We start from the raw sequence: 21,394 nt of genomic DNA, 5'->3' as shown, positions 1-21,394 counted from the left end.
GTTAATAAAAGGAACATGGAAAGAAGGTTGGAACAAAGACTGGAACTTACTAATGAAGTTCTATAAGAATAAAGACTAATAGAACAAAAATAATTGGAAATAATATAATGTATAAACTATAATTATGTCTTTCTTAAATCATTGCTGGCTTGGTTGATTTTAAACTGATGTTAAGTTGGGCAGATACCACCGAAGTGATATGATAATTGGTTTAACATATGCATAATAACAATATTATTAAATTCAGATGCTTGCTTAATATATGAAAGAACAGTAGAAAGGAAATACGTTTTTTAAAGAAAACGTATCTACATCAAAGATAAGAATATGTTAAGCTATACATGGATTTAGATAAATTAATATAAAGAAGATAGAGTATACACAAAGTTGTGCAATCGTGGCGAAGATTTTTAGACGAAGTCGTGATCTGAAAGGACTTATCCCAGGAAGCACCAGGAATGTTCCAGCAACAAACCAGTCATGCGGAAGTCCTATTACTGGTTTGTTGCTAGTGTAGTTCTAGTTATTCCTGGGATAGGTCCTCTCAGATTGCAAGTTTGTCTGAAAATCTTCTCCATGATGGCGTGACTTTTCTGGGCAAATGCCTGATTTTCTCCCATGTGATAGTTTTGTTAGGCAAATGCTCAGAAGTCAGGGGTGACATAGGCACAGTACAGACTGTCTGAAAACTGTGGTCTGCAGGCGCCCATTTTAACTCTGGAGGGATGCCGCAGTCGCTAGACAGCGCAACATCCATCTAGAGTTAAAAGGACCCGGTTTTTCCAGGTTTCCCCCCCAGTGCCCTGGTTACATGGTGAGTGCGCCAATGGTGCACTCGTGATGTAACGAACACGCCACAACGTGTGGACACTATGCATCCATTACATAAAGCTGGCAGCCCCCATGTGGAGATGAGGGCACAACTACTACACCGCCAAGCTGTGCTAGGTTTAGGGACCGTGTGGTTGGTCCTTGGTCCCGAACCCTAAAATTGACACCGACACGGCACATTTGGCTCATCTGTTCTGGGCCATAGCCTCCAACAGTCCTGAACTGGGAAGAGTAGCCACAGTCAATCCTCTGTTGCTTTTCAAATGGGCTGGTTGGTCTCTCTTCTTCCCACTTTCCTCCTTTGTCCTCAGCTTTCTCCAGCTGATGTAAACTGAGTTCAAAGTGCAAAATAGACTGCTGTCTGTAAATTTACTGAGGGGAAGAAGAAAGGAAGAGGCAGAATCTTGCCCTTCCCAGGAAACTCAGGCAGAAGCAAAATGCTGCACTGTACCTGAGCTTTTGGGAACATACAGACAGATTGAAAAGTGCCAGATTTTTGTCTCATTCTTTCCCTTAATATTATACTGAGTTAAAATAATCTGATCTGGAGAGCTCATTAAAAAAAAAGTATCTGATTGTACCAGTAGCTGACAGAAAATATTGCAGGATACACAAAATGTGTATAGATATCTGAAAACAAAACCACAGAGAACAGGAACAAAACCAGGGACTTTTTGATCTTTTTAATCAGTCTGAATTCTCCCTTCTTCATAAGTAACTTTTCCCATCTTGAAAACTTGCTGATGTTGCCTGGCCAGATGTCTACTTCTTTTCATCTGTGAAACTTTAGAGGATGTGGAAATGTAATAAACAGCAGCAGGGTTAAGAGAAAGTGTTTAAAATGCGGAAAGTCGTTATTAGTGTTGCAGTTTTTCTTGTTTTGTTCCATTTATATCTCACATTCCACTCACACACTCATTGTTACCAATGTTCATCCCAGGCTTCAGCTTACTGCCAATATTTTATCCTCATTTCTCAAATGAACACATTGTCAAAATTGCCTGCCCATGTGAGTTCACTCCCTTACTAGTGTCTGTCACTAGTAGTGGCAATTGTGAAGTTTGTGCAAGGCTTGCACACAGGGCTTTGCTTCTGTGGCTCAGAGTGGCACCATTTTGGGACAGGCTGGAGCAAAGAGTTAAAGCACATGGTGGTGGGAGAGAAGTGGTGGCAAAAAAGGGCTTTCAAATTTGGAACCCTGCTTAAGCTTTGGAGCTTTGGTGGGACTTGGCTAGCAGGTTGGAGATGCGCTGCTGGTCCTGCATTCTTTCATCAGACAGAACAAAAGAAGAAGTAGCAGAAGAAACCATTTTTCTGTGGGAGAATGGCCCCTTGAAGCTGTGTGAGGAAGACATGTCTTCTGCTCTGAGAGCATTTTAGAAGAATGGGGTACAAATCATCATCATCATCACCATCATCATCTGGGGAAGGAGTATCTGTGCTTGATTGTTGGAAAGAGTCATTTGTCTTGGAGTGGCTCCTGTACTTAAAATCTTTCCCTTTCCCAGTTGACACCAGTCTGCAATCCAGTTCATGCGGCCTTTGTAAACCTCCTACATATGCACTAGCTGTACCTTTTTCTACCCCGATAAAGGATTGTCAGTCCTTCCTCTCTGGGGAGAAGCTTCTCTTGCACCTAGTTATCCTGGAAGCAGCAACTGAGCAGCTGACTGAGCAGCCACCATGAGGCCTCTTGTCCACATCAGCCTTTGCTGCAAGGCTGGCATGGGGGAGAGGCTTCTCAGTTGCTGCTTAGCCAGCTGATCAGTTGCTGCTTCCAGGATGACAGGACGCAAAGGGAACAGCAATTGGGCAGCCAGGCAAACAGTGACCCAAAAGACTCTCGCCTTTTCCGGCCTTTGATGCAAGATTGGCATAAGGAAGAAGCTTCTTAGTCACTGCTCAGCCAGCTGCTCAGTTGCTGCTCTAGAGGTGATTGGGTGAAAAGGGAGCAGCGACTGAGAATGGCTGTTTTGAATTTGCAGTAAAACAGTAGACCTAATATAAAAAAAAATGCCCGGGGTGTGTGTGCTAGGATTGTTGCCCAAGAGGAAAGGGGGTAGTGGCCCAAAAAAGTTTGAGGACCACTGATCTAGACTAAGGTCTTGTCTGCACTGGCAAGGATACTCCAGGGGAAGCTGGAAGTATCCTGGCCTCCCAGCTGCCTCCCCCCCCCTTTCCAGCCTTAAGTTGATTGTTTTCTCTGCTTCATAAATAAGCATACTTATTCTGAATCTCCATAATGAGCTTTTTCAAATGAGAACAAGGCCAGAAGGAAGGAGGAGATCTTTATTTCTGGAGAAAGGAAAGAAAATGGGAGTGGGGCTCTTATGATCAGAAGTACAGTGGTGCCTCGGGTTATGAAATTAATTCGTTCCGCGGCCGCTTTCGTAACCCGAAAAGCCTTCGTAAGCCGAATTGCCATAGGCGCTAATGGGGAAAAGCCGCGGTTCCGTGTAAAAAAGCGCCGATTTTTTTTCGTAACCCGAAAAAACATTCGTAACCCGGAACAATTATTTCCAATGGGATTTTTTCGTATCCCGAAAATTTCGTAACCTGGGTATTTCGTATCCCGAGGTACCACTGTAGTGATGATGACATTGTTTATTCCTTACACACACACACACTCTCACACACACACACACACACACACACTTGTTTTTTTCCCTTACACCCAGTTTTGCTGTTGTCACAAGCAGTAGCCACTGCCATGTTGTTGTTCATCCATAATGCCTCACTTCAAAATAGGATCTGCAATGCCATTCTACAAACCCTATTTTGTACGTGGGGTGTGATGGGATAGGGCAGTGATGGCGAACCTATGGCACGCATGCCAGAGGTGGCACTCAGAGCCCTCTATGTGGGCACATGTGCTGTTGCCCCAGCACAGAATTTGCCAGAGTTTGTTACTAGAAAACCAGAGGGACATGGCACTTGGCAATAAATAAGTGGGTTTTGGGTTGTAGTTTGGGCACTCGGCCTCAAAAAGGTTCACCATTACTGGGATAGGGTTAACAGGAGCAGAAAACCTCAAGTAGTGCCATGCCTGCTATCTCATACACAGATAATGAACAAAACAAAACACAGAAAAATAGAGAGAAAAACAAGAACTCCACAACAATGGAATGAAACACTGCTCAATTGAAAATGCATTTGCAAAGTTTATATATTTATCTGTGCTTGGAAGAATACATGTGGCTAGCTAAATTAAACAACATTCAAAATGAGGACTTTCTTTTGCTTGTTCCCAGCTTTTTCTGACAAGACAAAACGAAGGCATGAAAAGTACTGAAGTGAAGAAGCAAAAAGCAACTGGGAATAGAAAGTTAGATAAATTGGCTCCATAGATTTACAAACCATAGATAATTTTTCCATGGATTAGACAAAGGAAATGGGTTCATTATTCTCCTATGGGGCACATTGAACACAATTCTGTATGCATCTTAGATCTGACCTTCATCGAAGTGTACAGGTTTCCCACCTCTACAAGCAACAACAATAAATCTATTTGATCTGTTCTCTCGATAGTTACAAGGTGGACGGGGAGAGCCTCCACTGAGCTTGCAGGTGGTGACAGAGAACTGCTTATTGCTACGCCGCAACCCGTTGCCATAAGGCTTCCCCCCCTTGCTACACACAGCAATGATTTGCTTCTTGCTGCCGTGGATGAAGGAGTTCACAGCCTTGCACTGAGGTTTGGTCATCCCACGTCTTTGCATCATGGTATTGCAGTAACGTTTTCCCACGTTGCTTCTGGGGTTGTCGTAGTGATGGCTTAGGAATGACGGATAGTCAGCAGCATAGGTTCCAACTATAAACACCATTGCCAGGAGCACAAAGAGAATGGGGCCAGATCCCTTGAACTGCATGGTCAGCTTTGCAGCCAAAAGAGATACCTGGAGAAAGAAGGTAAAACCCAAGAGGATGGTTTAAAAGCTTGTAATAGGAAGTGCCACCAGAAGGAGCCATTCTTCTGGAAATAGTTTGGAAGTTTTCAAGTTCTTGGCTGCACACTCTGGAACAGATCCTCTCAGTATTGGCATAACTAGAGATTATCTGACTTCTTTGGTATTATTTGATGCAGTCAGCCCTCCTTATCCACGGGCTTTTAATCTATGGATTCAAGTATCCACAGTTTGTCAATGTTTTAAAAATATATACATTCCTAAAAGCAAACTTTAGCTTTGCCATGTTATATAAGTTGTATAATATAAAGTTATACAACTTTACTATCATTTGTACTTAATTGGGCTTGAGCATCCATGGATTTTTGTATCCAAGTGGAGTCCATTGCTGATTTGCAGCATCAGTCCACAGCTTGAAAGTATTTGGTGCAATGTTTTATCTGTTGCATTTTAAAATTAATTCCCCCCTCAGTGGTCCCCTAAGAATCAGAAATTGAAGTGAAGGAAGTAATAGTTACACTCTCGCAGCCTCAGAGGATGGCAATGGTAAACTCCCTCTGATGAAATTAGTCAAGAAAAACCTATGATAGGTCCATCTTAGGACTGTCATGAGAGTGACTTGCAGGCACACAACAAGAAAGTGATGGAAGAAGAAGGTTGGGGCTTAGGGAAGGAGGGAGTATGGATCCTCCTGCCTCAAATGCTGGGAAACCTTGCACCACACTTGTCTTCAGTCCTGTTATAGGTATTGACATAGTTGACATCATTTTAACTGTCATGGCTCCATCCACCTAGGATTTGTAGTTTTGCTTGGTACCAGAGACTCTCTGACAGAGAAGGCTAAATCTCTCACAAAACTACAATCCCAGATTCCATATCATGAGACAGACAGTTAAAATGGTGTCGAACTGGATTATTCTGCGTGCAGATTAGACTGAGTTCAGCAGAGCTCTTTGGTTCCAATCGAATAAGCTTATCACATTGCCCCAGGGACATGCTGTGGGGGAATGAAAGGGAGTGGGATAGAACGAAAGGGGGCAAGGATGTATTTTACCGCACACTGGAATGCTGCCACCACCACCAAAAGTTCCCATTCTGTTCCTGGTCAGTCCCAGAGGTGGCGATTTTTAGGACCGCTTCTGAACAATTCCTGTAAATCGCCTCCTCTGTGGCGGAGCAGGAACAGAAGGGGAACTTCCAGTGGCGACGGCATCCAGTGAGCAGTAAAAGATGCATCCCTTGACCCTTCCGTTCCCATCCCGCTCCCTTTTGTTGTGCCCCATCACATCCTCGATAAGCTACTAAGTTCTAGTTCCAACAATCAGTAGAGCTCTTGTTCAATGCAAAGAGTGACATAAAATAAATTATGGATTCAAACCCCTACAGTTAGCCACTATTTATGGGTCCAGTCCACAGTCACAGCAAGATATATACAATAGATTTCATGGCTTTGCAAACACAAGCGACACAGAGGAACTGTTCAAACCCTTATAGTTCTTTACATGAAAATCGCAAATGGACCCCTAAATTTTATTCGGGGGAGGTAAAGAATGCCATAAATATTCTTGTCCTTGATGTAAAGGGGCTTTGATTATCATGTTGCCCAATTGAGAAAATGGTTTACCACAGTAAGAAGGTTTCCATTTAGGTACTAGTTTGTATGGGGAGAGAGAGCACAACCTCCCCTTGACATTTTTGCCTTTAAAAATGTTCTGCAGAAAAAGAAACTTTTTGTACAGATAATGTATTTTAAAATGGTCTAAGTGCGCCAAATCATCAAGAATGTGCAAAATCACTCACAATTATTACCACTGGACACCATTCTTTCTAGCACAGGAGAGCCGAATAAGTGCAGATTCAGGGTGCATTTACACTGTAGAATAATGCAGTTAATACCACTTTAAGTGCTGTAGCTCCATCCATGGAATCCTGGGATTTATAGTTTAACAAGGTCTTAGGCTTCTCTGCCACACAAAACACTAATTCCAGGATTCTGTAGGATGGAGCCATGGCTGTTGAAAGCAACATGAAATTGAATTATTTCTATAGTGCAGATGCACCCCAGAGGCCTCTCTGAACTCCATGTTAATGTCTCTTACCTAGGCTGCATCCAAATTGCCGAAATGATCCTGTTTTTGACACCACTTTAACTGCCAGGGCTCAGTGCTATGGAATTCTGGGAAGCAGAGCTCTGGTGCTGCAACAAATGATATTTCCCAGAATTCCACAGCATTGAGCCCTGGCAGTTAAATGTTGTCAACCAGATTATTCTGCAGTGCGGATCCAGCCCTAGGTTTTATTCATTACAAACCAAGTAAAGTCTACTCAATACAGTAGGAAAGATGACTGCATTATCCATTTTCCTTTACTCACACAGATCTGTTTCCAAAAGAAGATGAATTCAGAGTTGAGATGAAGTGGGAAGCCGTTCTTGGAGTCTTTCCACCTTAAGTAAAGCACCCCTGCTGTATAAATACTTTTCTAATATGGGGAAGGGGTAGATACTGGTAAGAGGAAGCGGAGACCCCCATCTCACCCAAAAGAAGAAGTAATGAACGGACAGATCAGTTTCAGAACAGAAAACCACACAGAGGACACAGAGCCTAACAGCTCAGAGCACCTTTTGCAGTTTAAATGCCCCCCCCCCCTAGTCTTTCTCAACCTGGATTATTGAAATGCTTTGGACTAGAACTTCCATCATGCCACCTATTCAGTTATGGTGTTTGCGGGGATGGGAGTTATGGTCAAGCCATCTGAAGATGAGAGGCGGCAGGTTTCCCGCTCTGTTGTTCTCCAGCCTCTGCAAGCCACAGGGACTGGGGAAAAGCAGGGAGCAAGCAGGGAGGAAGACCAAGAGAAGCAGCAAAGGATGGCTCCAAAGAACTCATCACTGTGGCTGTTTTGTATCTTCGCCTGGATGACAATGGAGAATGTGGCAGCCCAGTCTTTCAAACCTTCAAACATAACAATGTAGACAACCCAAAGACTCCATCTCCAAATGATGATAATAACTGTAGAAATATTATGTATCAAACATGTCAATACTTTCGTAAATGCCTCAGATTCTGAGCTTAAAGCCATCTGTAGAACATCCTATGGGCTGCCTTATCTGGCAAGTGCAAAGCGATGTTCCCTTTCATACACTTATTGTTTTGAAAGTAGAATCAAATGTATGGTTTTTTGCGATCGTAAAATAATCTGTATCCGTAGGGATGGAGTCCCAACTGAATCTCAATTGTTAACCTTTAAGTAAATAAGAGGCTGCAGTTAAATGGATCAATGGCTCCATCGCCGAGGATTATAATAAAAAATATAGACATTGATCCAAGTCATCTGGAATTTTAAATGATTTTATAATGGTGTAACCACAATGAAAGATTTTTTTAAGCCTCAGTTTTTCCAAACTAATCTTGTTCTTCATGGCTGCAGGATTAAAAGAAGCATGAGATTTCAAGGTACCCTTTAACTGGGCAGCTTTGGGCCTTTCCTCATCTGCAAACATTTATCTACATGCTTCAGACTCGAGCTGAAAACCATCTGCAGAACCTCTTCTGGGCAACTCCCCCTATAATATATAATTTTATATATTATATATATATTATATTGGTTGTTGTTCAAAAATTGTGGTGTTTTTGTTGGTTGTCTGGTTGGTTGGTTCAGTAGCATTAAAGACATTACTGTCTATTGTCTGGTTGGACTTCCAGGGCTTCAGGTAAAGAGATTGCCAAGCAAAATGGATCAAGGTCTTTTCTTATATTTTAGATCTAAACTGCACTGTAGAAATAATGCAGTTTGACACGACCTTAATGGCCATGGCTCAATGCTATGGATCCTGGGATTTGCAGTTTGATGGGCATCAAGCTTTTTGACAGTTCTGGTCAGTAGCTCTCCCTTTTCATATACTGTGTTTGAAAACTGATGTTTTTGGGGGGCTTGTTGTTTTTGGCAGCATTAAATACATTACTGTGCAGATGAGAGTCTAAAATACAGAGAAAGGCTTGAACAGGCATGCAGTGTAATTCTATGGAGATTATCGCACATCAATTTTTGCCTGATCCGGGCATGACTGGGAACGGGTTTGAAAGAGTGTATTGCACAGAAAAAGCCACCTTTGCCACCGTGAAACTACAAACTGTCCCAAACCACGTTCTGCCGCCGATTTTGAAAGGGGCAAGAATAATAATGAAACATGAACTCACCAAGCGCAAGAGCTCACAGGACAAGGAAAATGATTGTTCTGTCAGCGTAGACTTTGAATTTGAATCAAGAACAGAGATCTCTGTCATTCCCTCTCCATAAAAAATAATGTCCTTGATTTGAATAGCTTTGCTTAACTTTGATTTTGGGCATGAGATGGTGGTGTTCTTCTATGTCAGTTTAAAGTGACTTCTGAGTTCAATAAATATTTTCTCTCTTTAAGCAAAATCGACTTGCCTTTTGGTTTTGGTTGGGCCAGGGCCTGGGCCTATATATAGGCCACGCGGACAGGCCCCAGTGCCATTCGCTTCTCGGATCTCCTACCCTCCCTCCCTTGGGTTGGTGGTTCAAGTCACAACTTCAGGAGTGGCAGCATAGGCCATGGATTTGGTTGGTGTGGTACCAGGGCTACAGAGCACTGGTTTGGGACCAACCCTACTACTGTAATTGTTTGCTGTTGCTAATAAAATTGTGGCCTTTCTTCCAGCTATGACTTGTGTGATTCTTAGTGATTCTTAGTGGCGACCTCCAAGGCAAAGTGTCTGGAATCTCTCCTAAGATTTCTTGTATTAGTGTTGCCTCAATCATACGTAAAATTTCCCTTTCTCTGTATATAGGACAGTGGTGACTGTAGGAGAAGAGATCTGGATTCACTGAATGAGAAATCTGCACCTCATCAAAGAAGAGAAAGGTTTTAGGTAGGAAACCTTCTCCTTTATGGAAGAAATATTATTACTCTCTGTTTTTTTAGATAACGTCTATCTCCTGATGCACACTTGCATGCAAGATGTGCTTCTACAAACTGGCCTAGGCTGTCTTTGCAGGTCTCAGAATCCATCCATAATGGCTACATCTGAGATGACTCATAGGAGAACTAGCTATAGGAGATGGAAGTCCACAACTGCCCACCCCTATTAGTATGGCAGGCCCCTGTTGTTGTCATTTTGTAAAAATTGTGCAGTTACTCTTTTCTTGGTGACTCTGTAACCTTTCTTTCTTTTGTGCTTTTTTCTTGTAGGTGGAGACTCTCTTTCCTCATTACTAGGAAAATACAAGGTATCTTTTCAAGGTCAGAGGTAAAAGGCCACGGCTTTCAGTCCAATGTTAAGTCCAGTCTTCATTTCCTCCTTTCTGAAGGAATTCTCACACCTTCTCCATAATTATGGATGTGGGTCCTTGTGTCTTGTTCTTTAAATTGCTGCAGAAAATGAACAAGCCTTCCTTAAAGGTTTATGTGGGGGGAAAAAGACTCATAGGCAACAGTCTTTTCTCAGGGCCAGAGGGAATAGCAGAAAACCAAATAGGCTGATTGGTTGCTCCTACAGTGGAAGAAGAGGATCTAGCTGCCAACTCCCTCTGGAGAAACATTGGGGGGAAGAGGGAAGAGTGGATCAGGAAAGATTCCAAAGAGTCTATTGCAGCTTCTCTGAAGTTCCCTGGAGCAGCATGGGCCAGGACACAGTACAAAATGTAATAAATTTAATTTTCAATTTTCAGTGCTGGACTCTTGTTATTATTATTACAGCTTCATTTATGTCCTGCTTCATACCACCTAAACAGTCTCTAAGTGGTTTACAACTGTAAACTAATTGCCTCCAACAAGCTAGGTATTCATTTTAGCGACCTTGGAAGGACGCAAGCATGAGTCAAGCCTTTGCCCCTGGCTGGTACTAAACTCACAGCCTTATGGTTTGTGAGTGAGTGGCTGCAGTACAGGCATTTAACCACTGTGTCACCAGGGATATCATCCTGAGGATTTGAGGAGAAGAGCAGGTACTGAGGCCTGTCAACACTAAATGTGGGTGGGTTCAGCCTCCTGTTCAGCTTGCTTTTTCTTAACTTTGATTTTGTGATTTCCTTTCTTGTGTCCAAGTTGAAGTGCCTTCTGAGTTCAATAAATTTTTCTCTCTTTAAGGATTAGACTTTAATTTGGCTTTGGCTGTTCATTCTGGTGCAAATGATGCATATCTGCAAGGGTGGGCTGTAGGGTTAAAGGAGAAATTGAGAAATTAAAGGTGCCATTATTTTTAGTCACATTGCAAAACCAATTACAAAATCCACAAAACAGCAAGACATTTATTGGGCCAATACATCATGCAAGCTTCTGAGGTTCCACTGCTTTCTCCATCAGAGAAGGCATGACTCATTGGAAAAAACAATAATGCTAGAAAAGGTGGCACAGTGTACAAAGAGAGTAAGACCACATGCTAGATGGATGGATAAAGGAGGCCACAGGTATGAATTTGCAGGAACTAAGCAGAGCAGAAGAGGATAGGGAGTCTTGGAGCTGTCTCATCCACAGGGCTGCGATGAATCGGGATCGACTCAAAGGCAGGTAACAAACAACAAGAAGGAAGACAGAGTGAATAATGACCATATAAACAATGCAAGATAGGGTTTCTGAGGTCCAAAACATACTGTGGAAACAGTCCACTTTGAATTATAGAATTTTAACATCAAAAAGTTGGAAGTGACCCCAAGATCCATCCAATCCAAACCTCTGCCATGCAAGAACACACAATCAAAGCACCCCGATAGATGGCCATCCAGCCTGTTTAAAAAATTCCTAAGAAGGAGACTCCACCACACTCTGAGGGACAGTTCTTACTGTCATGAAGTTCTTCGTAATGTTGACATGGAATCTCTTTTCTTGTAGCTTGCTCCAGGTCCTATTTGCTGCAGCAGCAGAAAGCAAGCCTCCTCCAGCCTCATTATGACATCCCTTCAAATATTTAAACAGGGCTATCATACCACCTCTTAACCTTCTTTCTCCAGGCTGAACATCCCCAGCTCCCTAAGTCTCTCCTCATAAGGCATAGTTTCCAGAACCTTCACCATTTTGGCTGCCCTCTTTTGGACACGCTTTAGCTTGCCAACATCCTTTTTGAATTGTGGTGTCCAGAACTGGACAGAGTATTCCAAGTGAGGACTGACCAAAGCAGAATGGAGTGGCACTATTACTTCTCTTGATCTAGACACTATATTTCTACTGATGCAGACTAGAATTGCATTGGCCTTTTTAGCTGCCACGTCACTCTGTTGACTCATCTTTAACATTTGGACTATGAGGACTCCTAGATCCCTTTCACATGCAGTCTTATTATGCCAGGTGTCCTCCATCCTATATCTATGCATTTCATTTTTTAAAATTTTTTTTGCCTAAGTGCAGTACCTTTCATTTCTCCCTATTGAAATTTATTTTGGCCCAGCTGTCTGATCTATTAAAGTTATTTTGAATTTTGATCCTCTCCTCTGGGGTATTAGCTATGTCTCCTAATTTAGTGTCAAAATTGATAAGCATGTCCTTTATTCTTTCATCTAAGTCACTTATAAAAGTCACTTATAAGTCACTTGTAAAAATGGTGAATAGCACTGAGCCAAGGACAGAATCCTGAGGCACCTGACTAGTCACTTCTCTCCAGGATGAAGAGGAGCCATTGCTGAGCACCCTGTGGGTTTGGCTGGTCAAAAAAATAATAATTACAAATCCATCTAATAGTTGCATTGTTTGGCCCACATTTTACTAGCTTGTTTTCAAGAATATCATGGAGGACCTTGTCCAAGGCCTTACTGAAATCAAGGTATGTTACAGAATATCCACAGCATTTCATTTCCTGCTAGGGAGTTTTGGGGAACTACGTTATGCGTGTTTTGTGAGACAATTTAGCCTTCTGTGTCAGAGAGCTCTGGTGCCACAATAAATTACAATTCACAGGATTCCCTCGTGCTGATGCAGGGCAGTTAAATTTGGTCTCAAACTGGATAATTTTGCAGCAATGTTTTTGGACCTGAGATGTTATAAATAATAACTTCATTCAATCTGGATATGCCATCTACAATCATGGATGTTCTGGAGAAAAGCCTAGACTTCCAGGTAGATGAGACATTAGACAGTCACTTAGTATATTTTCCTTGTTTTCATAACCAAAATTTCAAGGTTGTTCTCCTATATCTGCCTCAGTTCCATTCTCCTACTGGAAAAGAGTGTCTGGAAAATCGTCTCTCCAGGATTTCCTAGCACAAGTGTTGCCTGTATATAAGGGCACTGTTGGTGGACGTGGTAGGAGACTTCAGTGACTGACTAGACCAGAAAATCTGGGGCTCATTGTGAGTGACGAACCTGCACATCATTTCAGGTTTCTTTGGGCTCAGGGTAAGGAAACCCTCTGTTTTCATGAATCATCAGCATCATCAAATCAGTCAATCATCATCATCATCATTCATGTAGATAATGTCTTATTTATGATGCAAATTAGTGAAGTCAAGAGGTTGTCGTACAATCTGGGCTAGGGTGCTTTTGGAGGTCTCAAAATTCCCTCCTCATTGGCTAAGTCGAGAAAGGACTCAGAAGACAACTAGCTGTAAGGAGATGGTGGGTCCAGCAGCTGCCATAAGACTATTTGTATGGCAGACCTCGGTGTGTCTCAATTTCTGTAAGAACTTTGCAGCTGTTTCTACTTTTCTTGGTGACTCTGATTGTGTGTTGTAACTTTTCTCTTTTGTGCTTTTCCATGCTGGGGTGGAGACTCCTTTCTTCTTTATTCAGGAAATACTAGACATCCTTTCAAGGTCAGAGATGAAGGACCAGACTTTCAGGCCAAGGTTTAAGTTCACTTTTGTTTTCTCTCCTCTGTCACAGGAATTCTAGCACAGTTCTCCATAATATGGTCATGAGCCCCATGTCTGTTCTTTACGTTGCTGCAGAAAAAGAAGCCTCCCTAAAGGTTTTAGGTGAAGAAAAGATTCATAGCACAGATCTTTTCTCATTGCCAAGAGAAATATCAGAAAACAGAGAGGGAAAACAGAAGAGGGGGTCAGTGAAGCCCAGTAGAGCTTATAGCAACTTCTCGAGCTGAGCAGCAATGGCCAAGACACGTAAATTGTTGTAATAGAAATAAACAGCACACCTATTTAATTTCAAGGCTGCGCTCATCATCATGAGGCTCAGAGTAGGGGGCAGTCAGTAGACCTGTGAACCCTAAATGTGGGGTATGTGGTGAGTTGCTTTCTGTTGATGAATCTGTTCCGGCAGTGGCAGTTATTTATTCGGAGTCAGTCCATTTGAACTTTTTTGACAATAATAGGTATTTTAATTTATCTAAAAGATACAACTGAGAACAGAATATTTTATAACAGTAACAGTACGATTTATGTGGTGACAACAAACATACAGGATTCTACCAATCAAATTATCAATCTCACAAAATGATTAAAAACTTTTCCAATTACATTGGCTCTAAAATATAAAACAAAATGTTTAAAAACTAAAATTAATAAAAATAGTTTCATACTAAGCCATAACAATGTACATAATCCATTCAAATTAGTATAAATATATTTATCGCAAACCATGCAGCCGTTACTGAAATCAATCAAGGGCTGGAACAAACCTGCAAAAGGGGCAGCTTGAAGCTGCCCCCACCGAAGACCGCCTCAGAACCCAAAAACACATGTTGCGGTCGATGACATGACCTGTCAGCAGACAAATAGAATGGAAAAATCCACTCGATCTGGTGGTATTGGGCCAGCCCATAGGAGTGGCCCTGGAACAACTTCCGGGTGCAGAGGTTGGCATGTGTGTCAAAAAGCTACGCCCTTGTTTGAAGCCAACCCTGTCTGAATGGAATTGGGTGTACTTCTCGGCATCCTGGGAGGATGTGTCATCAAGGACGCCACGTCCCCAAGCTGCAGAGGAGGCAGTTTTTACTGGTGTGGGTCTGTTTCCAGACGCCTATAGTGTTAACTGTTTCGCAGTGAATCTTGCAGTTATTAAAAACATCAAGACTTTTCTGTATTAGCTAACAAATAAGTGATTGTTTTACAAGATATATTTTTGTTAGCTACAAGGTTAAAACTTCTTAAACTTTATCTTCAGAAACTTATCTCTTGGGAATTATAATATACAGTGGTGAAACCGGTCGGGATTAAAACGAATTGACCAGGTTACGAAATTTTCGGGATACGAAAAAATGCAATAGAAATAATGTGCTCCGGGTTAACGAATGTTGTTTGTCGGGTTACGAAAAACTTCGGCGCTATTGTTAAATGGAGCCGGCGGCAGAGCCGCGTGTTTTTCCCATTAGCGCGTTATGCTATGGCATATTCGGCTTACGAATGGTTTTCGGGTTCGAAAGCTAGGCCGCGGAAACGATATATGTTTCGTAACCCGAGTGAACACACTGTAATCCTATAATATGAAGTCATATTGAAGTGTAATGCTGGTATGGTTGGCTTGAATATAACAACTTTCATTGTGCTCCTTGGGAAATCGTGTTATTATGTTCCCTTGACAATGATAATTATGGTTTTCATTGTCTGGAATAGTGAAGGGGCTATAAAAAACCCTGCGAAGAAGAGGTTGTGAGTAATTTCTTTTTTTGATAGATTATTCTGCCTCTCTTCCAAACATAGTTTTTAGAAAGGAGAAACCAGAAGACAACTTTGAAGCTCTAAGTGGCATATTATATCTGCAAAGCATAATATTCTGTATCCTTTTCTTTGGTCCGATACAGATGGGCAATTTTGTGGTGTATGGTTGGCGGCGATACTGAGGGTTAGGGACCGTGCACCAACCTCATGGTCCCTAACGCCTAGTACGAAGTTGGCTGTGGTACTAATTGGCAGAATGCCCATGTACATGTGGTGGCTGCCATTTGTGATGTAAACGGTCATGCAGCATGATATGCATGGTGCCAGTGGCGCATCTGACATAGACACTCACGGACTACCATAAAGAGAACCGTGTTTTTTTCCAGGTTTGGTTTTACACCTGTGGGGAAGAGCCGTGTGGTGTTGGCGGGCTGCTGGTTTCCCTCTGGAGGGAAAATAGGTCCGCCAGCAGGCTGCCCTTTTGAGGCAAAATCTGTCCCAGGCCTTTGATAAGTTTCCTACTATGCGGTATATCATAAGATTTTGGAACTGTAGGATCCAGGGCCAAATTTCTTTCTTAAAATTTGTTTCTATTTAGATAAAGAGCAGCTGAATGGATTACCATGATAAAAAACAAACAAAATCAAAAATAAATCTAAAAACTGGTTTCTCATGCATAATTTACTTTGTTTCCATCCAATTCTGGGAGATTGTTCGCTACTTGTATTTTTACTAGGGCCATGTTTGTATAAGATAATACTCCTCGATAAAATTATCCTTTGAGGTCGCGGTGTACCTGTTAAGTCATTTCCGACTTATGGAAAAACCTAAAGGTTGAACCCTATCATGGGATTTTATTGGCAATTTTATGTATTATTATTTATTATTAACCTTGTATTTATAAAGTGCTGTAATATTTACACATGCGCTGTACATACAATCTTTTTAATTGGAGCGGATCTCTGCACTAGGCTTTACAATCATAAAAAGACACGACACAAAGAGAGTGGGTGGGGAGGGGAGGGTGCATCTGCTAGTTAGGTATATAATATATAAATACATAGTATGACAGGAAATGATTAATTAAAACAGGGAAGAAAAGACATCAAATAGCAAGTGACAATTATGCAATGCCGGTGAATGCTGGGCCCTGAACAGGATGGTCTTCAACTCCGTTTTGAAGCTGGTTTAAAGATTGAGTGAGCTCTTGCTCGCGGGGGGAAGAAGGTTCCAGGAGTGAGGGCAGCGAGTAGAAAGGGGGGCGAATCGGGAATGGGGCAGAGGAAATCCTGGTGGCTGTGACAGCAGGACCTTGACTGACAGAACACAGAAGGGCCCTTAAAAGAGAGGGAAGTGTGAGGAGAAATAAGGTCTGATAAGTAGAGGGCGGGCCAGCCATGGAGGTGCTTTTAAACGTGGACAAGCAGGAGCTGTTACTGAAATGCGAAAGGGAGGGGGTAGGCCAGTTGAAGGGATGCAACACAGGAGGAGTATATGGTCAGAACGGTGGGCGGAAGTGATAATGCGTGCAGTGAATGCTGGACAGAAATTTAAAGGACGAGAGGGTGAGAAAGAAGGAAGCCCATGCAGGAGGACGTTACAGTAATAAGTAGTGAGGATCACTAGGGCACGGACCAGGATCTTGGCAGTAGAGTGCGGAGAGATATGGGTCGGAATTTTGGGCAATGAATGTGCACAAAAAGAATCTACAAGCCTGTGGGTGTGGTCTGGAATCTGGAGGGATACACGACAGAGAAGAGTCAAGATAAAAGCAGAGACTGTGGCTTGCTGGACTGGTTTGAAATGGAAATGTTGTCCACGATGACAGGTAAAAGGAGATGTTGAAGGGTTTGGGCTATGGAGGAAAGACAGAAGCTCCGTCTTGTCACATGTTGAGGCTTCAAAACGCCGGATGGAGCATCCACTGCGAGACGGCTGAGAGGCAAGACAAAAACTGTTGGTGTTCAAGCCTTGGAGAAAGGTCAGGGGTTGGAAAGGATTATAGACTGGGTGTTCATCGGATAGAGATGGTAGGAAAAACCAAAAAGAGCTAACGAGGTTTACTAAGGATGGGTGTGTAGAAGAGAAAACAGAAGGGTTACCCAGAACAGAGCCCTGGGGAAAAACTCCAAAGATAAGGGAACAGGAGAGAAGAATCTGGACCGCCAGCAACCATGGCAAAAAGAAAGTCTGCCAGGACAAGTAAGATCTAAAAACCAGTCGAGAAACAGCAAGAGCTGTTTTCAGAGAAGGTTTTTGCATGAACATTCCTCTGAGGCTGAGAGAACACGACTTTCCAAAGGTCACCCGTGGGTTCATGGACCTAGTGGGGGAAAATTGTCACAGCATTGCCTAGTAGGAAAGGTTATTTTGTCTGTGGGAAAAGGTATACTTGCATCATGCTGCTGCTCAGCATAGTTGATGAATTGCAGGTTGGAAAACCAATGGGGACATTTATTTCTATGGGTATATTCTCCCTGTGTTAAGTAAGGGAGCCGGTCCACAAATGGTTAAGAAAATAGAAAATGTTCTTATGATGCAGAAAAGGATAAAGACAAAGGCAGAAGAGAGACTGGACACTTTGTGCTGGTCTGTGTTCATAATGCTCCAGATCCCTTGCTCCTTGCAGGTGCAACCAAACAGCATTGCAACACAAGGGGATGCATCATAAAAGCTTGACCACAGTGGTTATGGTCACTCATTCTATGGCGCAAAAGCCTCTTTTCGGGACTTCTTTTTGCTTTCTGTGCACAGTGCCATGGCATCTGTTTGCCGTGGCATTGTTCCAGGTGCTGAAAGGTGGTGGTGTGTGAGCTGCCCATCTGTCAAGAGAGCCCTATAAGGTACTTAACAGCAGAGTGAAATTAAAATCCAATTAATTCGTTGGGATGAAAACAGAAAAATAGAGGTGGTTAAGCCCAAGTAAAGTTAAACAGGAATTGGCTACTTGGTAGAAAATGGAGTATTCAGCCCACCCACTTTGACGACACTACGATGTACTATAGGAGGAAAACCATGGGAATGTAAATTATTGACCCTTCTGTTAAGTGTTGTTCTCTTTCATTTTTATTTTAAAGGGAGGAATAACCAGGATGGTCTAACAAAGAGAATAAGTCATTCAATTTGTGGCTGCTTTTTGGCCTTTGCCTGGATGGTGATGAGGAGAAACAAGCAGACCAGTCTTTGTCAATACTTCAAACAGCAAGCATGGTAGAACTACCCAAAACACACAGCTCCAAATAATATATATATTGTAGAAATATTATGAATGATAGATATCAGACTAATATACGTGAAAAAATATTATATACATGCCGTCAGATATTGAGGCTTGAAGACATCTGCTTAGAACCAAGTGGACTTCCAGAGGATGGTGAATGGCAAAGCATAACTCCACTTGCATGCACATGTTGTTTTCTGGTGTTGATTCTGGGTTTTTTTTTTTCGGTATAAGTGGCAAGCTGAGATTTGAATTTCTTTATTGTAATGGATGGAGTCCCAACGTGATTTGTAGAGGTTGTTAGTCCTTTTGGTGTAAAAGAATAAAGGCCTGCAGCTAAACAAACAATGCCTTCATTACCTAGGTTCTGAATCACAAATATGATGACACTAGGTTCCAAAACACACTGCAGAAATTAATTTAGTTTGAAACTGCTTTAAAATGCCATGACTCAGTGCTTGAGGAATCATAGGAGGGGGTTGTATGTTTCTGTGGGCCTCATAGCTCTTGACACAGAAAGACTAAGGCGGGGTACAGAACCGCCGCTTTTGCGGCTGGTCGTGCCGATCCAAGCCAGGGCCGATTAGGTCAGCGGGAGAGCCGGAGACTTCAGGACGGCCCGACTCTCGCGGAGACAGAAAAAAGAGCTAGCAAAGATGGTAGCTTCTTTTATAACCGTGCGTTTGCGACGTAGCGAGGCGCAATGGGCGCGCTCGCTACGTCACAACGGCGGCGACAGTAAAATAAAGCTGTCTGGGACGCTGTGCGTCCAGTACGTAAAGATGGGGCGCCGTATAGAACAGGTGCGCCTGCCATCTTGTACGTATTCAATATGTACTTAGGGTTTGAGGGGGGTGCGGGAAGCACCGGCCCTTCGTCTAACCCTGAGTACAGTAACGTATTGTATACGTACTATTTTGGAGGTATGTAAACCGACTAAAGGTCTCAACAAAACTACAGTTCCCAAAAATTTCCCTAGCTAACTGAGCCAGGGCAGTTAAAACAGTCTCAAATTTGTTGATGAGTTCTGCAGTATGTGTTTGGAATCACTGACCGCAAGTATATGAATTTGGCTTATTTTTTTTTTTTTTAGTTCTAGAGTGTAGTGTAATTTATGTCAGCTGAAAGCTTCTGTTTGGTCAAATGCAATCATTGTCCCATGTTTGTCTTGAGAAATCTTTTGATTCAAGATAAACAAATCAAATGACAGCTTCCCGATAGTTGGTAGCTCAATGACAGTTTTCTGGTCACTGGCAAAGATGAACTCTACTTTTTCATGTGCTTCTTTGTGGCTTAAAAATCTATAGTTTTCCTTTCATCAGCATTATAGCACATCATGTGGTAATACTTAGTGGAAGCTTCCCAATACCTGGGCTCTTTTTTATATGTGTGTGATATATGTTTCTTCAGTTTTGTATTTAGTATGTAGGCCATGGTCAGATTTGAGGACGTTGTATAAAACTGGAGATTATTTCCTGCATATGGATGGAGCCATTGGGTCATTATATGGCTGAAGAAAAAGGGTGAGGAATATATGAGAAACTATCAAGTGTGCTGATAGTAGAGAGCTAAATTTCTTCTTAAGTTTTTTATTTTATTTTGTTTTCTTTCAGTGTCCAATTTGAAAGTGCTGATAGAATGTAGAGTCTCGAGAGAAAATGATCTCCATGATGGCAGATGGCCAAATACCTGTCATTATATCCTCTCCCCTTCCTGCCACACTAGCCTTTTGTTCTGCTGTGCTTTTTCTTAAGCTTTGATTTTGTGATTTCCTTTCTTCTGTCAGATTTAAAGTGCCTCCCGTGTTCAATTAAATGTGTTCTCTCTTTAAGCATCAGACTTGTCCCTTGGTGCTTTGGTTAGGTTAATTCCAGTACAAATGATGAAAAGCCCTGCAAGTAGTGGCTGTAGGTGATAATGGTAAAAAAGGTTAGGTCTTTGTGGGGAGGAATAGCTGGGGATCTACTTGTGTTTGAGATTTCTGTTTTTCATTAAAAATTCTACTTATTCTGTAATATTACTTTCCACTGTATATATAAATCTCAAAGTTGTCAGAGCATGGATATGATAGTGTGGATAGGCTTTTGTATTGGGAAGAAGAAGGGCCAGAAGGGCAGAAGAATTTAGCTCGACTAGGAAAGAAACTAATGTTCTTTTCAGACTGAAATTGAGATATTGCTGTTCCTTTTCTCATGATGAATAAATCCAGTCATGATGTTCCCAAAGAACACAGTTACCATTTTGGCACCACAAAGGTGAGTTTGCATTATAGTCCTCATTGTTTTAGACCAGTGAGTAAAACCACTGTGGGACTTCAGTATTCTAGTGAGAATGGCACGAGGATATTGGTAAATTTTGTAATAGGAGAGGGAATCTTTTCTTCATTAATTCATGGGGTAAATAATGGACTCCGATCAGTGAAAGTAATCATCCAACATGATGGACCAATTTAGTGATTAACCACATCTGTCTTGTGAATCTAAACTGATTCAAGGAAGCTCCTGAAATTTCATGGCACCTTCCTTGGCTGTGTTTATAAAGAAGTTGTGATCATTTTCGATTACATGAAGAATTAAGTTGAAAAAATCCACACAAAAACAAGGTTTGAATAGACATTTTATTGGGTCAACTAAAAAGAACAAAGATAACCATTGAAAGCGTTCTGGAGTTCACGTAAACTTCTGCTACCAGAGAAAGATGGGTAATAAAAATCATACAGGATAATAAATTATGATAGGCTGAGAATAACATGCCTACATTTTTGCTATTAAGATGGTGAGACTTGTATGTTTGTCAGTTAAGGATGTTCGTTGAGAGATAGGCAATGCAGGAGAGGGCACCATTCCTCTCTTGGGCATGTGAGAAATATAAT

At 42.0% G+C, this 21,394-nt stretch overlaps 1 protein-coding gene across 1 annotated transcript in view; it reads right to left on the bottom strand.

Moving 5' to 3' along the window:
• Nucleotides 1-3,996: 3,996 nt before the first annotated feature.
• LOC121932624 (ribonuclease-like) overlaps nt 3,997-21,394 on the bottom strand; it is a 47,158-nt gene continuing 29,760 nt past the window's right edge. Inside the window, exon 2 of the mRNA XM_042471453.1 lies at nt 3,997-4,727. Within this exon, the coding sequence (XP_042327387.1) occupies nt 4,275-4,700 (426 nt within the window). The 5' untranslated portion in view covers nt 4,701-4,727 and the 3' untranslated portion in view covers nt 3,997-4,274. The remainder of the gene's footprint in view (nt 4,728-21,394) is intronic.

This window comes from Sceloporus undulatus, chromosome 6 (assembly GCF_019175285.1).
Source record: "Sceloporus undulatus isolate JIND9_A2432 ecotype Alabama chromosome 6, SceUnd_v1.1, whole genome shotgun sequence".
Lineage (NCBI taxonomy): Eukaryota > Metazoa > Chordata > Lepidosauria > Squamata > Phrynosomatidae > Sceloporus > Sceloporus undulatus.
The sequence above is the reverse complement of the archived record's forward strand: the minus strand, read 5'-3'. Positions and strand labels throughout refer to the sequence as shown.